The sequence below is a fragment of the Sminthopsis crassicaudata genome, chromosome 2 (genome assembly GCF_048593235.1).
Source record: "Sminthopsis crassicaudata isolate SCR6 chromosome 2, ASM4859323v1, whole genome shotgun sequence".
Lineage (NCBI taxonomy): Eukaryota > Metazoa > Chordata > Mammalia > Dasyuromorphia > Dasyuridae > Sminthopsis > Sminthopsis crassicaudata.
This window is the reverse complement of record NC_133618.1, coordinates 236,838,189-236,864,018: the sequence shown is the minus strand read 5'-3', so window position 1 is coordinate 236,864,018 and position 25,830 is coordinate 236,838,189. Positions and strand designations below refer to the sequence as shown.

Sequence of the window (25,830 nt, the reverse complement as noted above, 5' to 3'; positions counted from 1 at the left end):
GAGAAGCTGAGAAAGAAAAAAGTGGGTAAAAATAGAGGAAATTCATAAATAATTTTTAATTTTGAATGTGAATAAGATGTTTATAGCAGCTTTCTTTGTGATAGCAAAGAACTGGAAATTGCAGAGATCCCCATCAGTTGGGGAATAACTGAATAAATTGTGATACAAGGACTTGATGGAATGCTGATGTGCTAAAAGAAATGATGAATTCATGAATTCTATAAGGGTATGGAAATAGTTGCAGGACATGATGAAGAATGAAGTGAGCAGACTCAAGAGAACATTGTATACAGTTACAGTAATAATGTTTTAAGAACAACTTTGAGTAATTAAGTAATTTTGACTATTAAATAAATAATTTTAAAATAAATGGCATATGAAGAGAGAAACTATTTGCATTAAGAGATAGAATGGATACATAGAAATAGAGAGAGAATAATTAAAATATATATTTTATATATATATATATATATAAAACCCTATTTGTGTCTAATGATAGCCATGGGGGGAGGGAGCAGAGAAAAAAAAGAGAAAAAAGAAATTAATTTTATTGTAAGTTGTATATGGTAGATTTGCAGTTTCATGTAAAATCATCTTTTTTATTGTTCTGTTATGGAAATGCTTATTTTGTAATAATAGAGCGTGAGTTCTGTAGCTTTTAGGCCATGCCTTGCCATAAATCTTCCATGGAGAATGTTCACAACACACTGGAGAGCTTTTAGCAATTGCTGAGTACAAGTATGTAACACTTACTTTCACCCTTGCTACTTGATCAAATTAATTTCCTTTTCTGAACATATAATTCATAAGGCATATATATATATATATATATATATATATATATTGATGTCACAGAGTTATAAATCTAGAGCTGAAAGGGTCATCCAGTGTAGCTCTCATTTTATAAATGAAGAAACTGAAGCCCAAGGAGTATAAAAGACTTGAACTGTCACACAGCTAGTAAACATCAGATGTGAAATTTGAACTCAAGTCCTTTGATTCACTAGGCAACAGTTCTTTCACTCCTTTCACTGGTAATCCTCTGGAAAACCTGTTCCATAGGCAGCAAACTCTGCTTCATCCTAAATTGTTTCCTCTTTTATTCCTTCTATCTTGTAGCTATTATTGAAACCTGGATCTGATCATCCTTATTTCTTCCTCTTCCCATCTCTCATAACACAACTTCTCAATCTTTCAGGATCACTACCTATATTCTCAACTTTTCACAATCTCTTACTCCCCACATCCAGGCTGTTGGCAAAGCCTGTCAATTTTACTTCTGGGACAGCACCTCATTTCCTCATGACCATGCCTATAACAGCTGAAGAGTCTGATTGCCACAAGTCTCTCTCTACTCCAGTCCCTTCTCTATTCACATATCAAAGTGATCTTAACTTGGCAAGTCTGAGTAAGTCACTCTCCTACTCCCAGCATCAAATACAAAATCCTTTGGCATTCATAGTCCTTCATAACTAGTTTTCTTATGCCTTTCTCTTTGTCAAGTATGCTTCCTGGACAAGACATTTTATCATTTGATTCTTCTAATTTTTTTCTGGCTATCCCGCATATCTGGAATACTTTTCTTCCTTATCTGCCTGCCAGCTTCCCTAGTTTCCTTTAAGCCCCAACTAAAATCTCATCTTTTACAGAAAGCCATTTCCAAACCCTCTTAATTTTAGAGCCTTCCCTCTTTTAATTAATTCCTATTTATCCTGTATAAGGCTTCGTTTGAACATACTTTTTCTTTTTCCTCTTGCATGACAGCAGGATTTGGTTTTCACCTTTTTTTGTATCCCCAGAACTTAGGACAGGGCTTGGCATATAAGAAGTATGTAACTGACTGTATGATGGTCTTCACTATGCTTCAGCTAATTAATAGCCTCCGGGCATTTGCTGGTTATCTTTTTGGTAACTTGTAATTTTCATTTTTCAGAGATAATGACATTCCATGATTTTCAGCTATATATATGCATTTGTGAGGAACAACATTTATCAAGGTCTCTGCTTTGAAAGCTAGGCTAACTTTTTTTTTTTCCCTAAAAGGCAAAGATTTGATTGACCCAGGGGGTTAAGGAGCCTGTTACTTTCATATTTTTCTGGCTGTGTAAGAGCGTACAAGAGGCTAGTCTAACGCTTCAGACATGCACCAAGTGAACATTCACACTCTCTGAGCTGACCTGACAAGTTTCTATACGGAAATAAGGGTTGGGCTGTTGGGGGCTTTCTGGGGAGTCGGTGGAAGACTACCTGAGCAAAGTGTTTTATTTTTATTTAGTACTCTCCATGCTACTTACAAGTAGGAAGTAGAAACTTGTTAAATTTTGAAGGAAGGTAAGAATTCCAAGAGTTTGCGGTGAGCTAGGAATTTATTCTAAGTATAGAGCACACATCTAGAAGGGACTTTTTTGTGTAATTATTCGCACAATTACCTCTGCTGAGCAATGAGCAAAGGAGGGAAAGGTTGAACTTGAAAAAAATTTTTGGAGGGTTTTGGTACAATGTTTGGCAGGATTTGATTATTCCATCCTAGTAAAAGGGTACTTGGTGTCCCCAACTCAAGGCCGTGGTGGGTGGGTGGGGCGGCAAAGAAACGTGAGTGGGGCGGATTTGAGACTGAGTGCAGACATGGCTATTTCATAGTCTGGTCTGGAAGAATAGATAACAGGAGACAAGATGCTCAGGGACAAGAAAGCTGGGCTAAGAAGGCAGTGTCAGCCACGGTCACGGTCGAAATGGGGAGCCGAGGTACCCGCTTATTTGGAATGGGAGGCAGTGGAAGGGAAGGAAGAATGGCCAGTTTGCTGGTGGGGAGTTAGGCGTGTGGGTTAAGGAGCAGCTGCAGTGTGAGCGTGTGCGCGTGTGCACACGCGCGTTTGGGACCGTGTGGGGTTTGTGTTTTTGTTGTCTTAGTGTGTGTGTGTGTGTGTGTGTGTGTGTGTGTGTGTGTGTGTGTGTGTGTGTGTGCGCGTATGTATGTGATTGGGGGCGGCAGTAGGAGACGGCGGTGGCTCTCACTGAATGGAAGGAAGAGGGGGCGGAGCTGTGTAGGTGCTGGGGAGGGGGCCGCCCAATTAGGGCGCTTGGAGAGCTGAGAACTGGGAGTGGGACTGTCCGGCTGTCCGCCCGCGGCTCGGTGCGTGGGCGGGGGAAGGCGCTCTAGCGCATCCATACACCCACTGCCCGTGGGCCTCCTCCCCCATCCACAGCCCCCGCGGTAGCCGCTGTCAACTGGAGGCCAGGCGGGGCCGAGGCGTGGCGCTGCTGGGAAGTGAATCCCAGTCTCCTCCCCAGCGGCTGCAGCGAGCGCCGCCGACATGACCGATAACATCCCTCTGCAGCCTGTCAGGCACAAGAAACGAATGGATAACAAGCACCGCGCTGGGTGAGTGCGACCCTGGCACACGGGGATGGAGAATGGGGTACAGAAGATGAGGGAAGGTCTGGGGGCATTCAGCGAGGGCCGCCGCCGGCGCGGACCCTGGGCCAAGGTGTGGGGCTCTTCGTCCCGAGGGAGCGAATCGGCACCCCGTTCTCCTTAGAAGGAGGGGCGCAGTCTCCCTTTGTTCCCGGGGTTGTCGCGGCCCCCTCCCGCTTCTTCCTCCTGCATCTGAGCAGTGAGGACGCGGAACAGGGTCTCGGACACTCCTTTCCTGAATCCTAGCGAGAGGGGGCGCGTCCCTGCGCCGAGGAGGGGGCGTGCTGGGGCTGCCCTGGGAGAGGCGGCTTGGCTCCGCGGGCTATTTGCCCCTGCTGCTTGTCGCCTGCTGGGGATCCTGACCTTCGGGCTGGGCCGAGGGAAGTGAAAGCGGCCGTGGGAGCTGACAGGTTGCTCCTGGAGTCCGTCTGACGCCATTGCCAACGACACACCCAGCAAGCCGCCGGGTCCGGAGCGCAGACCCTGCCCAGTAGCGCCGGGATCCCCGCTGGGACTGGGTGGGGGGCGGGATTCCCGCTGGAGAAGCGATCTTCGCCTCCCGGGGAGCGTTCCCGGCGGGGGACGCGGAGCGGGGGAGCTCCACCCAGGCCTACCTCCTACCTAAGCTCCCAGGCTGACTCGGCATTCCCAGATTCCCTTCCCCCTGCTCTGAGCTAAGCAGTGAAAAGCCGTCAGTCAAGAAGACCTGACCTGCCAGCGGACAGTCTCTTTTATTCCAAAGAATAATTATTATTAATTAATAATAGTAATTACCCATAAGTGCACAGATTGAGCCTCACTTCTCTGGGAACCAATCGCTTTTGCGTTTAAAAGATTATTTTCTATTTCCTCTCCTTTAGAGAGGGGGTTGGAATGAATTGCGGATTCCTATAATTTCTTGTGTTGCCTATAATTTCATACCTTGATCCTGGGGAAATAATTGTGTGAAGACTCAGATCGGAGTGAAAGTCGCTTCCCCGCGGTGCCCTCCGTCCCACACCCCCATGTAGAGGGAGGGGTTGCCAGGGGACGTGCCAGCTCCGAGGTGATTTGTGGGACCTGCCCTGGTTTCCACACCCACCGTGGTGGTGCTCTTTTTTTTCCCCCCGACGAACTAGAGGCATTTGGAGGCACATCCTCGCTCTTGGTCTGGTGTTTCCATTCTTTGCAAAGGTGTCTGTTCACCTCTGTGTGAACCTAAGACCAGATATGGGCCCATGGGGAAGGAAATGTTCCTGGACGACGAGTCAATGTACTTGTCTCTACTGTGGAGTAACTTTGTTTCCCAATTCATTTGAAACATGCTTCTAGGCCTAATGTCTACAAACTTGTAAAAGGGAATATCATCATCATCATCATTATTTCCTCCTCCTTTTTCTTCCTCTTACTCCTTTCTATTCGTCTTCCTTCTTAAAAAAAAAAAAATTAACTTTGAAGAAAGAACACCTTTTGACTCCCCTTTCTTAATCTCTCACCAAAAAAAAAAACCCCAAAGGAGCAAGCCGTCAAGGACCACAAAATCAGACACCCTACTGACTTTTCTGGGTTGATAGCTTAATAGGAGACATATGATGAAAGAATATTTTTTACGGTGTTACACTACTAACCATTGGATATCTAGAATATCAGAGCTGAAAGAGAATATAGAACATAGAATGTTAGCCCAATCCCTTCATTTTATTAAGATCCAAAAACTAAGAACTAAGCCTACACACCTGGTTAGAGCTGGGCCTGGAATCTAGATGTCTTCTGATTTCTAGCCCTGAGCTCTTTTTGGTTATCTAAGGTCTGCTGTCCTAGGCCTTAAGCACTTGCCAGCAGCTTCTCTAAGGCTTCTAGGAGCCTCCCTTTCCTTCTATGGTACTTCAGAGTCCCATAGGACACTATTGACATAGTAGTAATTTCTTATGATGAAGAATGTGTGGGCTGGAGAGAAAATGGAGCAAAATTGTGTTGAGGATATGTGCTTTCTCTAAGTATTGTTGAAATTGTTTTAGTCTTAAATTCCTGTCTTGAACATGGTGACAAATAGCCATAATTATCTTGAAAGCCTTTTACTCTTAAACTGAGTCATAGTTATCAGTTATTTAAAATTTATGCATTTAGGCACTTGCCTTTGTCTATGTAAACTGAGCTTCAGATACCCCTCTATGCATTTGTATTTGAGTGTTACCTTCCCAATCCTGTTTTGCACATGTAAAATTAATTTTATCCATGCATACACACTTTTGGTTACATGTTGTGAAGTTGGATATTTTTGCATCGGGAAAGATTTTTTAGCAGCATTGAGAGAGTTTTCATGAGATGACAGGATTAAAAACTAGTTTCCAAAAAGGGATGTTGTATAATGGACATTTTGTACTCTCCAAAATAATTCTCTTATGGCCATGTTGAATTAGAAATTAAAAACCTCCTTAGAACTGCTTGGTAAGGAGGTGTAAATACTGTTATTTTCCTTTTATGAGATGAGAAATTGAGGCTCCCGGAAGAGCTATGACTTCATTGTTACACTGGCAGGTGATTAGTAGAGCAAGGATCCTGAGGGTCACATTCTGATTTTAGAATGTTTTGCCCTACTGTACACTTATCACCGAAAAATGAAAAATAGGCAACTGTATGACATTCCTGCACTTTATGGCCTAGATAAACTGGCTTTCTTGACATTTCTCATCTGACATTTTAATTTTTTCTTCTCTATCCAGGCACAGGTAAGCTCTTTAATGCGCCTTCCTTTCCTCTCTGTCTCTTAGAATACTTTGTTGTTATTTAGTCCTGTCTAAATCTTCATAACCCTCTGGACCATACTGTCCATGGGATTTTCTTGGCAACAATACTAGAATGGTTTTCCATTTCTTCCCTAGTGGATTAAGGCAAACAGAGATTAAGTGAACTTGCTCAGTGTCAAGCAGCTAGTGATCTTCTGAGGTCAAATTTGAATTCAGGTCATCCTGATTCCTGGCTGGCACTCTATTGAGTCATCTAGCCTTTCCCTTTAGAATTCTTAGCATCCTCCTAAGCTTACTTTAAAAAACATATCCTTCATGAGACCTTTCTTGATCTCTACCCAGATGCTAGTGCCTTGAAACCCCTGGGGGGGAAAATTGTATTTATTTTGTATATCATTATGTATGTACATATTGCCTGCCCCAATGGACTAATGTAAACTTTTTGAGAGTAGGGACTTTCATTTTACCTTCATTTCCCTGGTATCTGGCACAATTGATGTAAGAGCTTAATAAATACTTCTTGTTTGGTGTGTCAAGATAAATACAACATAATTTTCCATGTCTTTTTGTAGAAATAGATGATTATCAATTTTAGTTAATTAATTTTAGCTAATTATACTGTTTGGAGTTGGAGTTGTGAGTCAGAAATTCCTAAAATATACTAGGATAAACTTTGCAAGTTTATTAACTCTTTCGGGCCTGAGGTGCCTGAGGTGTACTATTTATTGCACTTAGGTAATAATTTCCTGAATCATTTGGAAGAACCACTGTGCATCTCTTTAAGGCTATTCTGTTTATTCTGGAAGAATAAATTAGAGAATGGGAACCCAACTACCAGAGTTGTAAAGTTAATCAATTTCTCCTTGTAGTCTTTGTAACTTCAGTTAAAGTGATATATAGTAGATACTAAGGGAAGAGAAAAGAATAAAACAAGTTGTAGCCCAAGTAAATCCCACTAACTGGGTGATTTTTTCAGGAGTAATCCTAAACTGATAAGAGTAGATTTTATTTATGCAGTTCTTTGTTATAGAGAACTTGATACAAACAGAAATAGTCTTTAAGATGTTGGAACTCAAGATAAGTAGGAATAGATAAACTGTAACTGCCCTTGAAGAATTCAAGTCAGATCCAGACAAACTATATCTAGACACTGAAAAAAGTAGTGGAAGTAACTTCTGACACACTTCCCCCACTACCACCTTTGATATATTGTAGGGAAAGGGAAAGGTATTTCCAGTGGAGAGAAGAACAAAAGTCCTCATCTTCACAAAAGGGAATCAGTAAATTTAGGACTTTTCTAATGAAGAGAAGCAATATGGAATAAGAGATGTAAATTGGCCTCAAAACCAGGAAGATCTGAGTTCAAGTCCATAGGGTAAAACAGAAATTAATTTTTTTTAAGTTAATGTGATTTGAAGTTAAATTAAAAGAGGCATAGTGTCAAGAGTGAGGGAAATTGTAGACCTTTGATATTTGGCATTAATCAGGCTGCATTTGGAGATGGTCTCAATTTCTGAATGGTAGCTTTTAGAAAGGATATTGACAAGCTGATAGTGTTCAGACAAGGGTGGACATGATGTGAAGGTCCTTAAACTGAGGATAGATTGACAGAAATGGGGTTATTTAGTCTAGAGAAGACAGGATAGTTATCTTCTAGTATTTGAAGGGCTGTCAGGAGAAAGAGGGATTAAACTTGTTCTGCTTTGGCCCCAGAGGGCAGAATTTAGAGCTGTGGGTGGAAGGTGCTGAAAGGTAGATTTATGCTTTTTGGGAAGAAAAACTTCCTAATAATTAGAGTCATTCAGAAGGGATGTCTTGGGGAGGCAGTGGGTTCCTTCTGGCTTTGAGGCTAAGGCTAGATGTCTATCTGGGCTGTAGTGAAAATTTATTTTTCAATTATGACCTTCCATGGTTTCTGGGGTTCTTTCTAACACTGAAATTATGCAGACAACTGTTTCAGAGGTGGAAAAGGCCTGAACTGATAATTATCAAATCCAGTCCTTTCTACATAAAGGGAAATTGGTAGGTGATAGAGGTGGTAAGTATTTAGAGGGGAAGCAATTATTAAGGGCCTCTTATGAACCCTTTGCTGAATGAGAGCAATGGGTATACAAATTAGAAAAAAAGAAAAGGAAGAGACAATCTTCACTCTCCAAGAGCCTGTGCTATCCTGCCAGTGCTCTTTTAGGTACTGACCTAATTATAGGGAGAAATTGCTTTCAGGGAGGGAGAGGGGAATGTAACATATAGATAAGTGTGTGTGTGTGTGTGTGTGTGTGTGTGTGTGTGTGTGTGTGTGTGTGTGTGAGATAGAGAAATAGATAGAGGAGAGGTAGAGACACAGAGAGGCAGAATCGGAAGAATAGAGAGTTCTAACAACTGGGACAGAAGAAAAGCTTCTTTTGAGTTGTGACATGAGTTGTACCTTGAAGGACCTACAGTTAATGAAGGAGTACAACCAAAACATGGGATAGACACTGTGCAAAATTAAAAACAACAAGACCAAAAGCACACAAGCTGGGATAGAATACTGAGTTGGAGAAACTTTAAATAGGTCAGTCTGGTTGCAGTATGTGAAGGGGAGTAACATTCAATAATCTGGAAAATATAGTCTGGAGACAGATTGTGAAGGGCTTTAATGTCAAATTTGGAGTTTATATTTAACTACATCCTACACACATAATTATGAAGGTAGTAGTTTACTAGTATAGCACATTAAAATGGAATTGATGACTTAGTTTTCAACAAAAAAAAAGAATAAACATAGAAATAAGAAATTGCTAATCAGGATGTAATTCTGGATAACTGTCTTTAGTATTGATGAGGGAATTTAAGGTAGATTATCTCACTAATTATAATAATAGTTCACTTAACATACTTTACTGTTTTAAATGCTTTCCTCACAATTGGAGGACATAGGAAATACAGATAATTTCTTTTTTTAAATTAAAGCTCTTAATTTACAAAATACATGCATGGGTAATTTTTCAAAACTGACTCTTATAAAACCTTTTGTTCCAAATTTTCCCTTCCTTCTCCCCACCCCCCTCCCCTAGCTGATAGATAGTTCTATACATGTTAAATATGTTAAAATACATGTTAAATCCAATATATGTATATATTTTTATACAGTTGTCTTGCTGTACAAAAAGAATCAGATCAAGAAGGAAGAAAAAAAACTGAGAAAGAAAACAAAATACAAGCAAACAACAACAGAGAGAGTGAGAATGCTATGTTGTGGACCACACTCAGTACTCATGGTTCTCTCTCTGGGTGTAGTTGGCTCTCTTCATCATTGAACAAATGGAACTGATTTGAATCATTTCATTGTTAAGAGAGCCATGTCCATCAGAATTGATTATTGTATAGTCTTGTTGTCATGTATAATGATCGCCTGGTTCTGCTCATTTCATTCAGCATCAGTTCATGTAAGTCTCTCAGGCCTTTCTGAAATCATCTTGTTGGGTATTTCTTACAGAACAATAATATTTCATAACATTCATATACCATAACTTATTCAGTCATTCTCCAATTGATGGGCCTCCATTCAGTTTCCAGTTTCTTGCCACTACAAAGAGGGCTGCCACAAACATTTTTGCACATGTGGTCCCTTTCCCTCCTTTAAGATCTCTTTGGGATATAATCCCAGTAGAAATACTGCTGGATCAAAGAGTATGCATAGTTTGATAACTTTTTGAACATAGTCCCAAATTGCTCTCCGGAATGGTTGGATCCGATCCCAGGTCCACCAACAATGTATCAGTGTCCCAGTTTTCCCACATCCCCTCCAACATTGGTCATTATTGTTTCCTGTCATCTTAGCCAATCTGACAGGTATGTAGTGGTATCTCAGAATTGTCTTAATTTGCATTTCTCTGATCAATAGTGATTGGAGCACCATTTTATATACAGATATTATTTTTACTTTACAGATGATGAAACTTATCTAGAAGTGCACAGCTTTTAAGTGTTAGCTTAACACTTTGGTGGCTGAAAAAAATCTTTTTTTCTACTATTCTGTGGCTTTTTATTAGATCACTTAATTGTGTTGTAGCTCTTATCATATTTCTTTAGGTTCAGGCTGAGAGGGAGATGAAAGATGGCAAAAATGGTCAGTGGGGAATCTATTCTGTGGTGGTTATGGGCCTGCACTTTGCCAAAGTAATCCTTAGAGTATAAAACTATTCATAAGGATGGATCAGGTATGAAGTCTTCTCTCTATTGTGATTCAAGGCCCATCTAAGGTGTTCTGTTCTTAAAAGCAGTTCTTAATTCTTCTCATCTAGATGTATCTCTGGCTTTCCTGAAACTCTCAGACCACTTTGACCTTTCTTATGCAAAGCATATGCTCTTTATATAGGTACATATTTTATCTGACCTCTTGGATTGTAAGTTTTTGAAGGCAAGGAATTGTTATTTTTCCACCTAGGAATCTGAGCACAGTGCATTGGAAAAGGGGTATTAATATATGCTGGTTAATTTTAAATGATTTTTTTTAGCTGAAAAACTTAAGAATTTAAAAAACTTTTAGAAATTTAAGACCTGGAAGACAGGAACCTAAAAGAGCTTTTAGTCCATCCAGTCCTCTCCCCACTTTTATTCTTCAGATGAGATATTTGAAATCCAGAAAGAGAAAGGATCTTGTCTAATTCTCTTCTTCCAACTTAATCTTGATCTTTCCATGTCTTCCTTTTCTAATTATACACTTGGGGAATGGATACAAACTATCGTTACCCTCCAAACAAATATGATATTTGATGAGGGTAGTATTGCTTAGTAGATAGAGCCTTAACTGATCAGTGAGAAAGACCTGGGCATCTATCTCACGAGACACACTACTTGTGATCCCAAACAAGTCGCTTAATGTTTTCTGAAATTTTTTTCTCTGTCACTTAGTTCGTTCGTTCATTCCTTCCTTCCTCTTCCTTCTTTCTTTCTGAAGAATATTTAGTTACTTGTGTAAAATGGGGCTAGTAATAGTACTGGTTACTGTGAAGATCACACGAAATGACATATATCAAGGGCTCTGCAAACCTTTAATTAAAATAGAAATGTGAACCATTATAAGAAAACTATCCAAAATCATTTTACTCAGTTAAATCAATCTGTGACGCTGTCTCTTAAGAATTTTCCAGTGGTTCCAATCAGTACAGCTTGAGCTACTTTTGATACTTTTGATATAGCTTAGCAAAAGGAGAATGAGCATGTTTAAATGTTTTAGAAAAGTAGGACTGTTGCCATTTGTAGCTTCCTAGATATTTTATTTCTTCTTTTTCTCTCCAGACCCTATATTCAATAATGTAGGAGTTATATTGGGAGATAAGAAAGAAATTATGGGGAAAAATTAGTGCCTTAGGTACTTTACTATTAATTTTTTTTCCCAAAAATGAATTTGTAGTGATATTTGTAGTGATTCATTTCTCCTTGTATCCTTTTTTCTCCTCCCAAAGGACCATTCCGTATAACAGACTTTTTTTTTTTAAGAGAAAAAAAAGGAAAAAGACAAATTCAATTAGCCAAAAGTGATCAATGCATAAAAAAATTAGACATTATATGCAGTGTTCCATACAAGTGTATCTCTGACTTCTGCAAGATGTAGGGGAGGTGTTTTCTTATATCTTTCCTTTGGACCATGCTTGTTCTTTGTTATTTTACAGCATTCATTTTCCACTTATGTTGTAATTTTCCTTTTCATTTACTTCATTGTAGTCATTGTATATATTGTTCTCTTGACTCTGCTAATTTTACTTTGCATCCTTTCATACAAGACTTTCAGTGCTTCTCTGTAGTTTGTATATTTGGCATTTCCATTGCATTCATGTACTACATATATATATTACTATTTTCCAATATATTTATATTTTTTAATTAGTTTTTTTCTCCATTATTTAGTTTCTTTCTTTCTTTCTTTCTTTCTTTCTTTCTTTCTTTCTTTCTTTCTTTCTTTCTTTCTTTCTTTCTTTCTTTCTTTCTTTCTTTCTTTCTTTCTTTCTTTCTTTCTTTCTTTCTTTCTTTCTTTCTTTCTTTCTTTCTTTCTTTCTTTCTTCTTCCTTCCTTCCTTCCTTCCTTCCTTCCTTCCTTCCTTCCTTCCTTCCTTCCTTCCTTCCTTCCTTCCTTCCTTCCTTCCTTCCTTCCTTCCTTCCTTCCTTCCTTCCTTCCTTCCTTCCTTCCTTCCTTCCTTTCTTTCTTTCTTTTGGAGAATATTTAGTATTATCTGGAACATAAAGTCTTACAAAAATGAATGTTGAAAAGTATCTTTGCATGTATTTGGAAAATAAAATAAAGTATTGAAATAAATTTTCAAATGAGAATATTTAGCATTTCATTTCCCCCAGTTACATCTATAATTATTCTCAAACTGCATATATGCTTTGTTTCCTGTTCTTTACTACCACATACACAAAAGTATTGATTATAAATTTATATTTTGAGGTATATCACAGCTTTATTTTTGTCAATAATCTCCTTGTGAGAGAAGAATCTCTGTGTCAAAGATATGGAACTTTTAGCCATTTTATTTGCAAAATTCCAAATTGCTTTCCAAAATGCTTGTACTCATTTATTGCTTAACCAACAATGTACTTCTTTTCAACAACCCTCTTCAGTACTGACTTTTCCCATCTTTTGTTTTTTGTTGTCAATTTTCTGGGTATGAGGCAAACCTCAGGATTTTTTAAAATTTTATTTCTCTTAATATTAGTGATTTGGAACATTTTTTACAAAGTTACTATTTGTTTATGTCCTTGAACATTTATCTATATTGGCTTTTGTTGACTATTAAATTATACTTAGTAGCTGTCTCCTTAACATGCTGTTGGCTCTCTAGCTAGCATCCTTATTCTCATCTCATTCCCCTGGTATATTGTACTCTACCCTTTGTCAACATGCAATCATCACAAGACTTATGTGGAAACCATGTTTATTACAAGAGAAATGAACATGCATATAGCACCCAAAAAATTCATGGTCTTTACAGAAGTTTGCATGTTATTGATTATACAACAAAAGGAGAAAAGAAAAAGGGGCATGGCATGGGAGGAGAGAGATGTGGTAACCGATCCCTAAAGGGGACGAGTGGGGGTGATGGCAAAAGTCACATTCTTTTTTCTTGGGAACTGCTAGATCTGAATGTACCCTTATCTGCAAAGGACCTCAGTTGCATAAGCATTTTTTCCAGCCTGACACAGACTGGCTGGCGCCTATCTTGCCTCCCAAGGACACACAGAGAATCCAGCTTGGGGTGCAAACAATAAAATATGTTAGCTGGAGGGCTGAGGACCTTTTTCCTTGACACATTCAGGGTGGGTTCCATTTTGGAAAATATGGCAGCCCTTCAAAAAGACAAGTTTAGGGGATCCCTTAACAATTCTTAATATCTTGGATCTCCAAGCTTTGGTACCTTGTAAACTGCCTCAAGCTCTGATACATAAATTGGTTACCTTGACTTCCTTTATATTCAAATTATAATACCATTTTCTACTGGAAACCTTCTCTAACCTCTTTTAATTCTAGCCTTTTCCATTTTAAAATTATTTCCCATTTATCCTGTATATAGTTTTTTAGTATGTATTTGCTTTTTGTCTCTCCCTTTGGATGGTAAACTCCTTGAGGGCAGGGACTTGTCTCTTTTGCCTCATTTTGATTCCTGGCACTTAGCACAGTGCTTAATACCATAGTTAGTACTTAATGTTTACTGACTGTTTGGCAGGCAATGTTTGCTTTAAAGAAGAAAAAAACTTTCTACTTTTTGTAGAAATACATTTGAAATACCTACAATGCTGTAGGTTTTGGAAGTTACTGATTTTCACAATGTTTTTAAAATTTTTATTCTTACCCTTTTTTTTTTTTTTTTTTTTTTTGCCACTTTCAGTTTTATTGATGTGTTTTATTTTTATATTACAGATTACTTTCATTTTAAGGAAGAATATATTCCTCATTTAACTTTTTTTTTTTTTAATAAATAAAAATAGCTAAGTACAACTAACGTACAAATTGACTTACAAAATGACTTTATTTGACAGCTAATACAAAATTCTGTACCTGAAGTCTCCACTATCTACTTAGAGGAGAAAAATGAATTTTTATTATTTTCTATGATCAAGATTGGTAACTGCAATAAATCTCCATTCAGCTGCCTTTTAGTATAGTTCTTGTAGACATTTGTTCAGTCATTTTGTTGAATACTTTTTTGTGAACATAGGATTTCATAGGTTTGGGCATTAGGTAATATGTATTGCCTTACATATACTGATTGATAAGTCTAAAAATGTTAGACTCTTGCTTAGAGGAAAAATAAGTGAGATACCTGCCAGTGCTTTGATATTCACAGTTGTATTCTCTTTTACAAAGTCTATGATGAAAATAATTTTGAGATAGTTTCATTTACCAAATTGAATGAGGTCCTAAAATTTTGCATTTTGTAGCAAAAATTAGTACTAATCTCAGGCAGAACATTTAAAGTTCTAGCTCAGATAGATACTACCTAAGTTCTGGGACAAATTATATCACCTCTTTGGACCTATGTTTCCTGAGTTATAAAATGAAAAAATGAGACTAATTAATTATAGTTTCACCAATTGTCTTAATGTTGTGGGCTTTTTAGACCATAAACAGATATAGAAATGTAATCTATTAATTTTGGATTTTTAAAACTCTTAAAAAAAGAGTAATTATGGTACATGAATTGCATTTCTAAGGGCCTATATAAATACTGGTATTATATGCTTACTGGTCTCAGTTTTCCCACTTGTAAAATGAGAAAAATTGACTAGGTGATGTCTTAAAGGTTTATTAAGCTCTAGAATCTGTGATTTCTAGTGGAAGAAAAAAAGAAGACATCAAATTTGAGCAAGAATGGAAGGAGATCTATGTTCTATTTCCTTTACCAGAGTTTAAATAGTGGTTTTCTTTATTGAATACCAGCCTACTTTTCAAAAGTCAGGTCATGAAATCCTAGAAAGGAATAGAATCTAACAGGAAAGGAAGTTGCTGTATAAACACTGCCTTCTTTATAAAAAGGTTCCAGATACTATCTTCTGACATACTTTTAGTAAACCTGGGGTAGGTCTGTTATGACAAAAGATGAAGTTGTATTTCATTAAATCATTACACTGGCACAAAAGTGTACTTAGAACAGCCTTCTAACTTGTCCTTTAAACGTATTGTCCCCTTTCACAAACCAGTTGGACCAGTAATTCCTGTTTGGGTTAATAGACTTAAATATCATTCAGATGACTTAGTGGATATCTGTAGAAGCCACAAATCTGGTGCCAATAAAATTCATAATGGAGAGAAGAGAAATTTTCTACTAACATTTTGATAGTACTGAGCTTTTTTGTATTAATACCATAACCCTTTCTTTTAAAGAGCTGTTTGAGAATTCTCAAAGGATTTTCTTTAAACTGTTTGCAAATTGAGATTCTGTTTTTAATCACATGGTGAGCATCAAAGTAATTCAAAATTTAGCCAAATGAAAATCACTTTTCTTAAGTTTGGTTTCAGAGAGGTTCCATGGAGCCTTAACTGCATAATTATTTCCATGTGTCCCTTCCTATTAATAGACTTACAGTAGTTATTCATGAATTGCCACCAAAACCTTTTTTGAATCAAATGTTAAGTTTATATTTTCAATTTCTAAATTATTTTCATTTAATAAAATATTTTAAATTTGTAGAGACAGCAGAGGTATAGTCAATCATGTAGCATAGCTCAAATTTGTCCTCTATCCAGATTTTGAATTCTTTTCCCAACTTCCTTTTTGATTAGATGTTTTCACATGGGAAGAAATGACTGAATGACTGGATTAGGGCATGTTTAGTGCTTTGAAGAGACCCAGACCCATAGTCCATTGATTCCTTCAGGGTAATTAGAAGAGACTAAGCATAGTTTTTGTTTTCTCTGGATATTTTCCTACACTGTATAACTGGTACTAGTATAACTGGTAAAAATAGAAATAGAGAGCTAAGGATAGGTATGAAGAAAACCAAGCCCAAACCTTGGGACTGGATATATTCCTCAAAACTTAAGTTTCATTTTTAGCTAGAGAAGATCAGGGAAGATGTGATATTTCAAAAAACTCTCCCAACAGTCAGAGATTAAGGGATATGTTTTTATCAAGGATTCCAGAATCTAGAGAGGGAAGTGTCTGTAGAGAAAGATTTGTGAATAAGCAGAATGATGTAGTAGAAAGGACCACTGGTTATGAAGTCAAAAAACCTGAATTCAAATTCTACCTGATGGTTACTACCTGTGTGACTTTGGGCATCATTTTCTTATTTGTAAAATAAGAAGATTGGTGCAGGACCATACTTCTGCACGTACCATGCATAGAATGTTGGGACTAGAGTGAAAAAACCTGAGTTCTAATCCTATTTCAGATACATCTTAACTGTGTGAAGTTGGACAAATCATTTAAATCTTTGTCTGACTCAATTTTCTCAATTGCAAAATAGGGATAAAAGCAATATTTACCCTTTAGGATTGTTGTTGTGAGGATCAAGTGAAATATTATTTGTAAAGTATTTTGCAAACCTTAAAGTTCCATATAAATGCTAGTTATTACTACTATTACCATTAGTACTATTACTGCTATTACTGCTGCTGTTGTTGCTATTACTACTACTATTACTATAAACTGGATGATTCAGTGAGGGATCTGGGAGTATTTTAACTTGGCAAATATGCTGGAGTGGTTTGCACTTTCCTTTTCCAGCTCATTTTATACATAAGAAACTGAGGCCAATAGAGTTAAATGACTTCCCAGGGTCACACAATTAGTGTGTGAGGTAGGACTTCAACTCAGGTCTTTCTGACTTAAGGGCTGGTGCTCCACCTACTGTGTTATCTAGCTGCCCCAGGATCTTATTTAATGATATTTTCAAGTCATTAAATTAGGTCAGGATGGTATATAGACTTATAATTGACAAACAGTTGAAGGAACTAGGCATATTAGCAATTAAAAGTTTGTGTGTCTATATGTATGTGTGTGTATGTGTAAGTAAAAGGAGATTAGTCTTATATTTTAAAGATTCTTATGTGCAGTGAGGATTCATTTTACTCTTTTTTTTTTTTTTTTTTTTTTTTCTGAGGCTGGGGTAAAAGTGACTTGCCCAGGGTCACACAACTAGGAAGTGTTAAGTGTCTAAGATCAGATTTGAACTCATTTTACTCTTAGTAACCATAGAAAGCAGGATTAAGACCTGTGAGTAAGTGATATAGACATCTGAATTTTGGCTCAATATAAAGGAAGGCTTTTTTTTTTTTTTTTTAAGTAACTATTGGAGCTGTCTAAACATGAAATAGGATGCTTTATGAGTTCCCCATCAGTAAGAAGTAATTAAGAAGAGGTACATGACCACCTGTTAGTCTTTGCTGAAGAGATTTTTGTATCATAGCACAAGTAGATAATAGTTTTTAGAGCTGAAAGGCATGTTAAAAGTAATCTAATACAATCTTCTCCATTTTTAGATTAGGAAATAGCAACTGAGAGATTAAGGAAGGGCCTATAGTCACCCACAAAATAAATGAAAGAATTGGAATTGAAACTCATATCTTTACACTCTATATAGAGTTCTTTCCATCTGAGTGACCTCTTAAGGTAGAAAGTTACAATAGGCAATTTTGAGGTCCTTTCCAAATGTTAGGCTTCCATCCAAGGAGTTGTCCAATTTTTTTTATATAAGGAAACATTTCATGTCATTTTATGATTACTTGTCAATTTGTTATACTTACTTAAACTTATTTCTAATTTGTAATTTATTGAATGTGGAATTTTTCTTCCTAGAAATACTGCAGAGAATTTTAAGTCAATAACTGACTCTTGGTATAATGAGTTTTTTGCACATAGTAGGTACTCAGTCACTGTTCAGTTGAATTGGATTGTGACTTGAAGCAGAAATGGATATGTTGGCATGTCATTTAAAATATAACTCTTTATTCTTATAATAATCATTATGTCATGTACAATATAATGATATATGTACTATACATAGCATGTAAAATATTTATGTAACATATACTGTCACATAATATATCATGTCATAACATTATTAATATTATTATCATATATTTGCAGGATGATAGATTTAGAATTGGAAGAAAATTAGAGATCATTAATTCAAATCCCTTCATTTTGCTGATAAGGAAACTGAAACAAGAGAGGTTAAGGATTTTACTTAGGATCACATTGCTGATAAATATCTGAGGCAAGATATGAACTGAATTCTTTTTGAATCCAATTCTAGACTTCTATCTGCTACTCTACTCTGCTTATCTAAATAAGCCCTTTAAAGTTACTGAATCTGAGATCTGAGGGACTTTGATCATCTCACCCAACATGTACATTACATTCTACACATGTTCATCCAGCTTTTCAGTTCAATTCACTAAGCATTAATTAAACATCTGCTATGTAACAGGCTTTTTCTTGAAGATCTTCTATGAAGGGGAGCATACTTTGTGGGTAGCCTGTGCCACTTTTGGAAAGTTTTGATGGCTAAGAAGTTTTTCCTTGCATGAAGACTGTCATCTTCTCTGCAACAGTCTTGTATTGAGTTTTATGTCTCATTTGAAAACTTAATTTGTTTACTAACATAACTGTGACAGGTAATGAGTGTTCTGGCATTTTCCTTTGGATCTTTTGGATTTGTCCTTCCTCACTTGCCTTTCTAATAAGGTGAAAACAAGGCAGGCTACTTTTCTTACCACTGAATAAAATCCCTGTTGGGAGGATAAAGGTAAACAAATGAGAAGGCTGATGGTTGCTTGGCATCAAAACTTCCTCAACAGGTTTAAGGTTACCCAAGTTCCAGAGGAAAATAACAATGGAAAGGTAATGATTATTACATGGAAGGAAACCTATGTTTAAGATTCCTTATTCTGGATTTATCACAGCCGGAGGAGTGTCATTTGAGGGGCTGCCATAGCAATCAGAATTAGTTTTACTTCATGTTAGTCTAAACAAATGATGGGATGTTAAGGGAGGAGAATTATACTACAGAGTTAAATAAAACTATAGAATAATACAGATTCAAATGTTTGGGAATTTCTAGTTTAGGAAATTTATAGATAACTTGTTCACAGGTGGCAGGACTAGGATTTAGAACAGGAAAAGGACCTGGAGATCTATATATTTCAGTCTTCTCATTTTACAGATGAGACACTTATAGGTAATCAGTTGTCTTTGTTATAGAAAATAATAACTGTGCAATAATTAAACTTTCAGTATGTGATACTTATAGAGGGCTTTATGATTATAGTTGCATTGCTATATTTTCTCATTTGAATATCACAACCACCCTGTGAATAAAAAGAACAAGTAATATTGCTAACACACTATTTTACAGACCAAGAAAATGGAGCCCAGAGAGAGAGGAAAATGTCTTATTTAAAGTTGCACAGCTAGTAAGTAGTAGAATTAGGATGTCATCTTAGGTCTTTTGACTTTTAGTCTAGTGCTTTTGTGGAGCATGACTTTTGTTTTTATATTCCTTTTATTTTCTTATTTTTTTATTTTATTTTAACTTTTTTAGTTAAAGCTTTTTATTTTCAAAACATATCATGGATAATTTTTCAAAATTGACCCTTACAAAATCTTGTGTTCCCTGTTTTCCCCGCTTTTCCCGGACTTCCTCCCCTAGGGCAAATAATCTAATATGTGTTAAACTTGTTAAAATATACATTAAATCCAATATATGTATACATATTTATACATATATTATTTTTATTTATAGATACAGTGGTATCTTGACACTTGTCTGCTTTGAAACTCATTTTATTTCTGGAGACAATCAATTTACCTAATTTTTCAGTTATATAAAATCACAAATCTGAATGCTTTGGTATTTGATGCAATTAGATAAGAAAAAAATGCTTCAGCACTTGACATTCTTTGCACTTAATTGTCGTCTTGGTTGAACAGTAGGGATGTGAGATTGGCTAGGGTATACAGCCAAGCTACTATTGTGGCTACTGCCCTAAGCCAGGGGTAGCTCCTCCCCAGGTCAGGACTGGTAGGTAGGTTGAAGCCCAAGATGCTGAGGTTGTGGGCTTAAGTGGGGAAGCTCACAGGGCAGTTTCTTTAGGACAATGTGGCTGTAGAATATAGTCTTCTGGCTTCTAAAACAGTGGGCACAGATTGGCTGGCATGCTTAACAGGAGGAAAAGCAGCAGGAGCAGCTGTGACAGCACAAGCAGCAACAGCAAGAGTCCAGGCAGAGGTAGACATGACTTTGGAGGAACCAGGACTCCTGGCAGCTCTGGATAGTGGCCAGAGCCTACATATCTGGACCCCTTTTCCCTCCTCATCAAGGTAGTTTTGATTGATTGGGAAGGGGGAGTGTATAAAGGTCATGGTTCTTCTAAGAAAGTAAATTGGGTCAAGAAGAGAGGAACCTGGCTAGTCTGAGCTGGCTTGTTTCTCCACAGATAGAAGTCCCACTTGTCCCATTGGGTAACTGAATGGGGAGGGATTATTAGGCTGCAGTCTGGGAGATATACTCCTTATGGGAAAAAATTTGTTTGATACTTGTAGTTCTTGCCACTCATTGTGCCTTCTGGAACCAATTAATGATGAATACTGAAGTACCACTTGTATATTTTTTACTTCTCCAGAGAGCCATTTCTTGTACCAAAGAATAGAAAAGAAAAAGAGAAAAAATTAGTTTAGCAGAGCTAACCAAATACATCAATGGTTTCTAACAGTATAAGCTGAGTTTCATACTCATAGGTGTCCACTTCTGTGCAGAAAGATGGGAGGTATGCTTTCTTTCCTTTAGGACTGAGCTTAATGTTTATAATTACACAGTATTCAGTTTCATTTTATTTTTCATCATGTTTATATTGCTGTAGCTAATGTATATATTGTTTTCCTGGTTCTGCTTAGTTCTTTCTGACTCAGTTTATACAAATCTTTTCAAGCTTCTCCAAACTATTTATAAAAATCATTTCCTCTAACAGTAACATTCCCTTATGTTAATGTAATTTAACATTCTTTCTAATATGCCAAAAAAATAAAACCAACTCCAGACCTTTTTTTCTCCAGAAAAATAAATGCATTTCTTTATTAACTGGTATTCAATTACTGGACTTTCTTAGCATAGAACAGAGTAGTTTAAAGGTAATCAAAAGGATATTCAGTGCATTTTCCCATAATAGAGAAATTGTATTATATGTTACAAATTTATATTGTGTCTACCACAGGGTACAGATTCTCTAATTACTATAGCCAAGACTCCCAAACCAACATTGTACTGATCTTTTAAAGCAGCCACAAAGCCACATTTCTAACCCTGTTAGACAATTTATATTTGTTGGGTTTACGTTCTTCCTGAGGCCTGTGGAGGAATTATTTCTTTGAATTAGAGTGGATTGTATGGTGCTAAATTACTTAGCTGAGAATTTGTGGCATACTGTGGTTCAGTCTGAGAAGTGTGTAGCCTCAGTAATAGCTATCCACTTCAGAGTAAGGACTATTGTGGCTATAGGACCACATAATTTATGCCATTTACAAAACCACTCTGAAATAATACTCTAATGGAGTACTTTCCCAGGGTATACTTTCATTTTCTTTTTTAAAAAATAATTTTTTCTTTTTCTTTATTTTTTAAAATAATATTTTATTTCCCCCTAATTATATATATGTAAAACAATTTTTAAATTTAATTTTTTAGAATTTTAGTTGTGAATTCTCACTCCCTTTTCCTGCCTGAGATAATAAACAATTTGATATAGATTATGTATAATCATGCAAAACATATTTCCATATTAATCACATTGTGAAAGAAAGCACAGACCAAAGAAGAAAAAAAAAAGTGAAAAATAGTGTGCTTCAATCTGTATTTAGACTCCATTAGTTCTTCCTTTGGATGAGAATAACATTTTTCATCACAGATCCTTCAGAATTACCTTGGATCACTGTACTGCTGAGAATAGCTAAGTCATTCAGAGTTGACCATCTTTCAGTGTTGCCATTACTGTGTACAATGTTTTCCTGGTTCTACTCATTTCACTTTTATATAAGTTTATGTGAGTTTTTCTGGATTTTTTTCTGAAGCCATTCTGTTCAACATTTCTTATAGCACAGTAGTATTTCATCATATTTATAAACCATAATTTGTTTAGCCATTCCTCATTTGGTAGGTACTTCCTCTTTTTCTATTTCTTTGCTGTGACAAAAAAAAAAAAGCTGTTAATATTTTTGTATAAATAGGTCCTTTAAAAATAAAAATAAATTTGATGCTTTTTTTTTTTGGTCATTATCATTTCTGCATATGCTATCCACCGCTCAAATTAAAGCCCTGCCTTGCAGTAAAGTGAATCAAAGGTCACTTAGCAAAATTGATTTACTTAGTGACATATCTGAAATTACACAAAGCATTCATAATCTTTATCTCCTACATCTCAACAGATATAAAATCCTATGTTTCATTTTATCTTCTCTAGTAACAAGATAAATCATTATGGTTTTCAGAGCTTGGTTGCTTATAATGTTCTTTTTAGTTATTGTATACATGGTGTTCTTGGTTCTCCTTATTAATCACTCATAGATTCATATATCTTTCCATTTTTATTTAAATTCTTCATATTTGTTGCTTTTCAAGTTTAAGTTTTTAAAGTTTTTCTTTTAGCTATGTATTATATGGAATTTTTAAAAGTAATTTTTATTCATGTTTCCTGTTTCCATTTCTCAGTATATTCCTTGACCCTACCATCTATCCTTTGTAATAAAAAAAGAGAGAATGAAGGCAGTTCAGCAAACCAATCAACATATCCTCAGTGTTTTACTATACATATCATGTATTATCTCCAAAGTTCCTTCCTCACATTTGTGAAAAAGAGAGAGAGATACATCTTCTTATCTCTCAGACTAAGCTTGGTCATTGTGGTTATAAAGCATCTCATTTTTTCCCTTTTTTCTGTTTAATATTGTTGTAGTCCATGTATATATTGTTTATATGGTATATATTGCATTTACTTTATCTATTAACAACAGACATATATAAAATTATTATATATTTATTATGTTTATATTGTATATGTATATATTATATTGTATAGTTTTCTTTGTTCTACTTATTTCATCATGCATCAGTTCATATGTATTCTTATCTTTCATATTGTTTTGTGTTGACCACAGTGTAGTAATATTTCATAATTGATTTTGTATGAAGTTAACAGCATAAAGAAATCTTGAGTTCTTTTTTCTTCCTGTCACCCAAAGGAATTTTTCCTATCCTCTTTTTTCCTCCTAATCAATAAAAGACATCTCATAAGGGATTTCATAAATCTCTTCCTACCTCTACCCCTAATTTACTGTATTTGGAGTCAAGAGATCTATGTTTTGATTTTGACTCTTTGATTTCTAAACTGTGTGATTGTAGCCAAGTTCTTCCATCTCCTCAGTTTCCTCATCTCTAAAATGAGAGAATTGAATCAGATGATATCTAAGATTCCTTTCAGTATTTAAAAGTCTTGTGAGATTTATAAACTTAAATCTATACTACATCTTCAGGATCCCTAAAGTCTAAGCTGTATTCACTATACCTTAACAAAACAAAATTCTGCTTTATTTCTTTCCATTTGCTTCTCCCTCCCTACCTCAATATCCCTTTATCTGAAAAGTGTCTAAAGCTAGAAGTAATTTAGTTTAGAACATTTTTAGTCAAACAGATCCAGGTTTTAAGTGAATTTCTGCAGAAGTGTTATTATTCATACATAGAAAAAGATGTCATTCTTACTTGAAAAATCTACATGTTATTTCAGTCATATTAGTCTCTAATCCTGAGTGACCCCAGAATAAAAGCAATCTTAGTTAGCGTTTGTACTTTTATTATTACTGGTATGGTCAAGTTTATGAATCTGTTTTGTTTCTTTTCTTTTTAAAATTGAATTTTTTTTTTTATTTTTAGATCTGCATTCTCTTTTTTTTCACCTTCCCATTTTCACCCTATGGGAAAGCAAGGAAAATAAAATCTACCACTTTCTACTGTGGTCATGTCCAAAAAATATGTCTCAATCCATACTCCTGTAAGTTGCTTACCTCTTCATCAATTGGGGTAGGGATGAATTTTTTGGAATTGTGATTAGTTCTATTCTAAGTCTTTCAAAATTGTTTGTCTTTACAATATTGGTGCTATATTTTCCTGGTTCTGTTCATCTCGCTGCATCAGTTCATACAAGACTTCCCAGGTTTCTTTGAATCCATCTTCATAATTTTTTAGTGGCACAATAGTATTCACTCCTACTGACTGATCTGGATTTCTTGATCTCTGGAAACTCCTCATTCTGCAAGATGCAAGAGATAACTCTGAAACTCATACCTATTCAAAACCCTTTCCTCCTGGGGCCTCTCTCCTTTTGGTTGAAGAGTGTGGGAGGTGAAGGAAAGGGAAGTGGGAAAAGGAGGAACTCCTCTCAGACCTTTTATCATACTTCCCCTTGCTTATCTCCTGAATTTCATTTTCTCCCGAAACTCTTTAATCCTGCAAGATGAATTTAATTATCTAAGTCACACCTCCTATCAGATCATTTCCCATTCTCCATGCTGATTTTTCTCCCCACTCCTTTTCAGATTCCTTTTCTATGTTGTCTTTACCCCTTACTTTGAATTCCTTGAGAGTCTGGATTGTCTTGTGCTTTTCTTTGGATCCCCAGTATTTGGTACAGCATGGCATATAACAAGCAATAAATAACTGTTTATTGATTTTTATTTTAGTGGCCCATCATATTCCTATACCATAATTTGTTTGGCTATTCTCCAGTTAGAGCAGGTAGATGATGTAGTGGATAGAGCGCTGGGCCTGAGGTTAGGAATCTAGCCTCACTTAGCTGTGTGATCCAGGACAAGGTTATAAAACTATTAAGTAGACCCTGCACTTGAACTCTTAAGTCCAATTGGCTATTTTTTATGCTGAAAAGAGTGTAGTGTTGTAGTCAGTGGAGCTGGCTTCATATCCTGACTTTGTTATATAGGGGTCCTGTAGTTTTGGGCAATTTGCTTAATTTCATTGGACCTTAGTTGAGAGGGTCAGACTAGATATTGCCCAAGGTTACTTCTAATTCTAAATATATGTCCTATGAACCTTCTATTTTATTTAAAATTTTTTTTTATATTTATATTTTATTTTTATATTGCTGTCTTTTTGGGATATTACTGCACACAATCAGTTTGTGGAATTTAACTGGCTTATGTAAGAGTGAAAAAGTTAGCAAAAACAACAAATATAGTGACTAGTGACTATAATCAGAAAACGTATGCAATATTCTGCCTTATTAGATCCTGACTCTTTGCTTAAAAGAATTATCTATTTTCCAGAATAATTTTTATTTTTGTTCCTTCAAGTTTATCCTTCTTTTAATGATCTTTTAATTTATATTGTCATAGTCATGAGATATATATATATATATACAACATACACACATACAACACACATACACACATACATATATATGGGGGGTTTTAGTTTGTCTCAATTGATACAGTTTTTCTCATTTCTCTTTTCTTCTTTATCTTCTCAAATTCTTCACATTTGTCATTTTTCACAGTGTGGTAAACTGTTATATTCATGTGCCCAATTTTTTTCCAGCCATTTTTCCTGTTTTAGAGAATTCTTATGTTTTATATTAACATTATTTTCATTTTTACATCACTTAAAACAGACAAACAAACAAACAAACTTTTTACCTCTTTCT

At 36.1% G+C, this 25,830-nt stretch overlaps 1 protein-coding gene across 2 annotated transcripts in view; it reads left to right on the top strand.

Annotated features, from left to right (window-relative positions):
- Positions 1-2,592: 2,592 nt before the first annotated feature.
- The window catches only part of ATP9A (ATPase phospholipid transporting 9A (putative)), a 148,527-nt gene continuing 125,289 nt past the window's right edge, over positions 2,593-25,830 (top strand). The window contains exons 1-2 of one of the 2 annotated variants that reach the window (XM_074288613.1): positions 2,593-2,745; positions 3,207-3,382. In XM_074288613.1, the coding sequence (XP_074144714.1) occupies positions 3,315-3,382 (68 nt within the window). In that variant the 5' untranslated portion in view covers positions 2,593-2,745; positions 3,207-3,314. Of the gene's footprint in view, positions 2,746-3,192; positions 3,383-25,830 lie in introns of those variants that run through there. The other variant, XM_074288614.1, reaches the window with a different exon arrangement.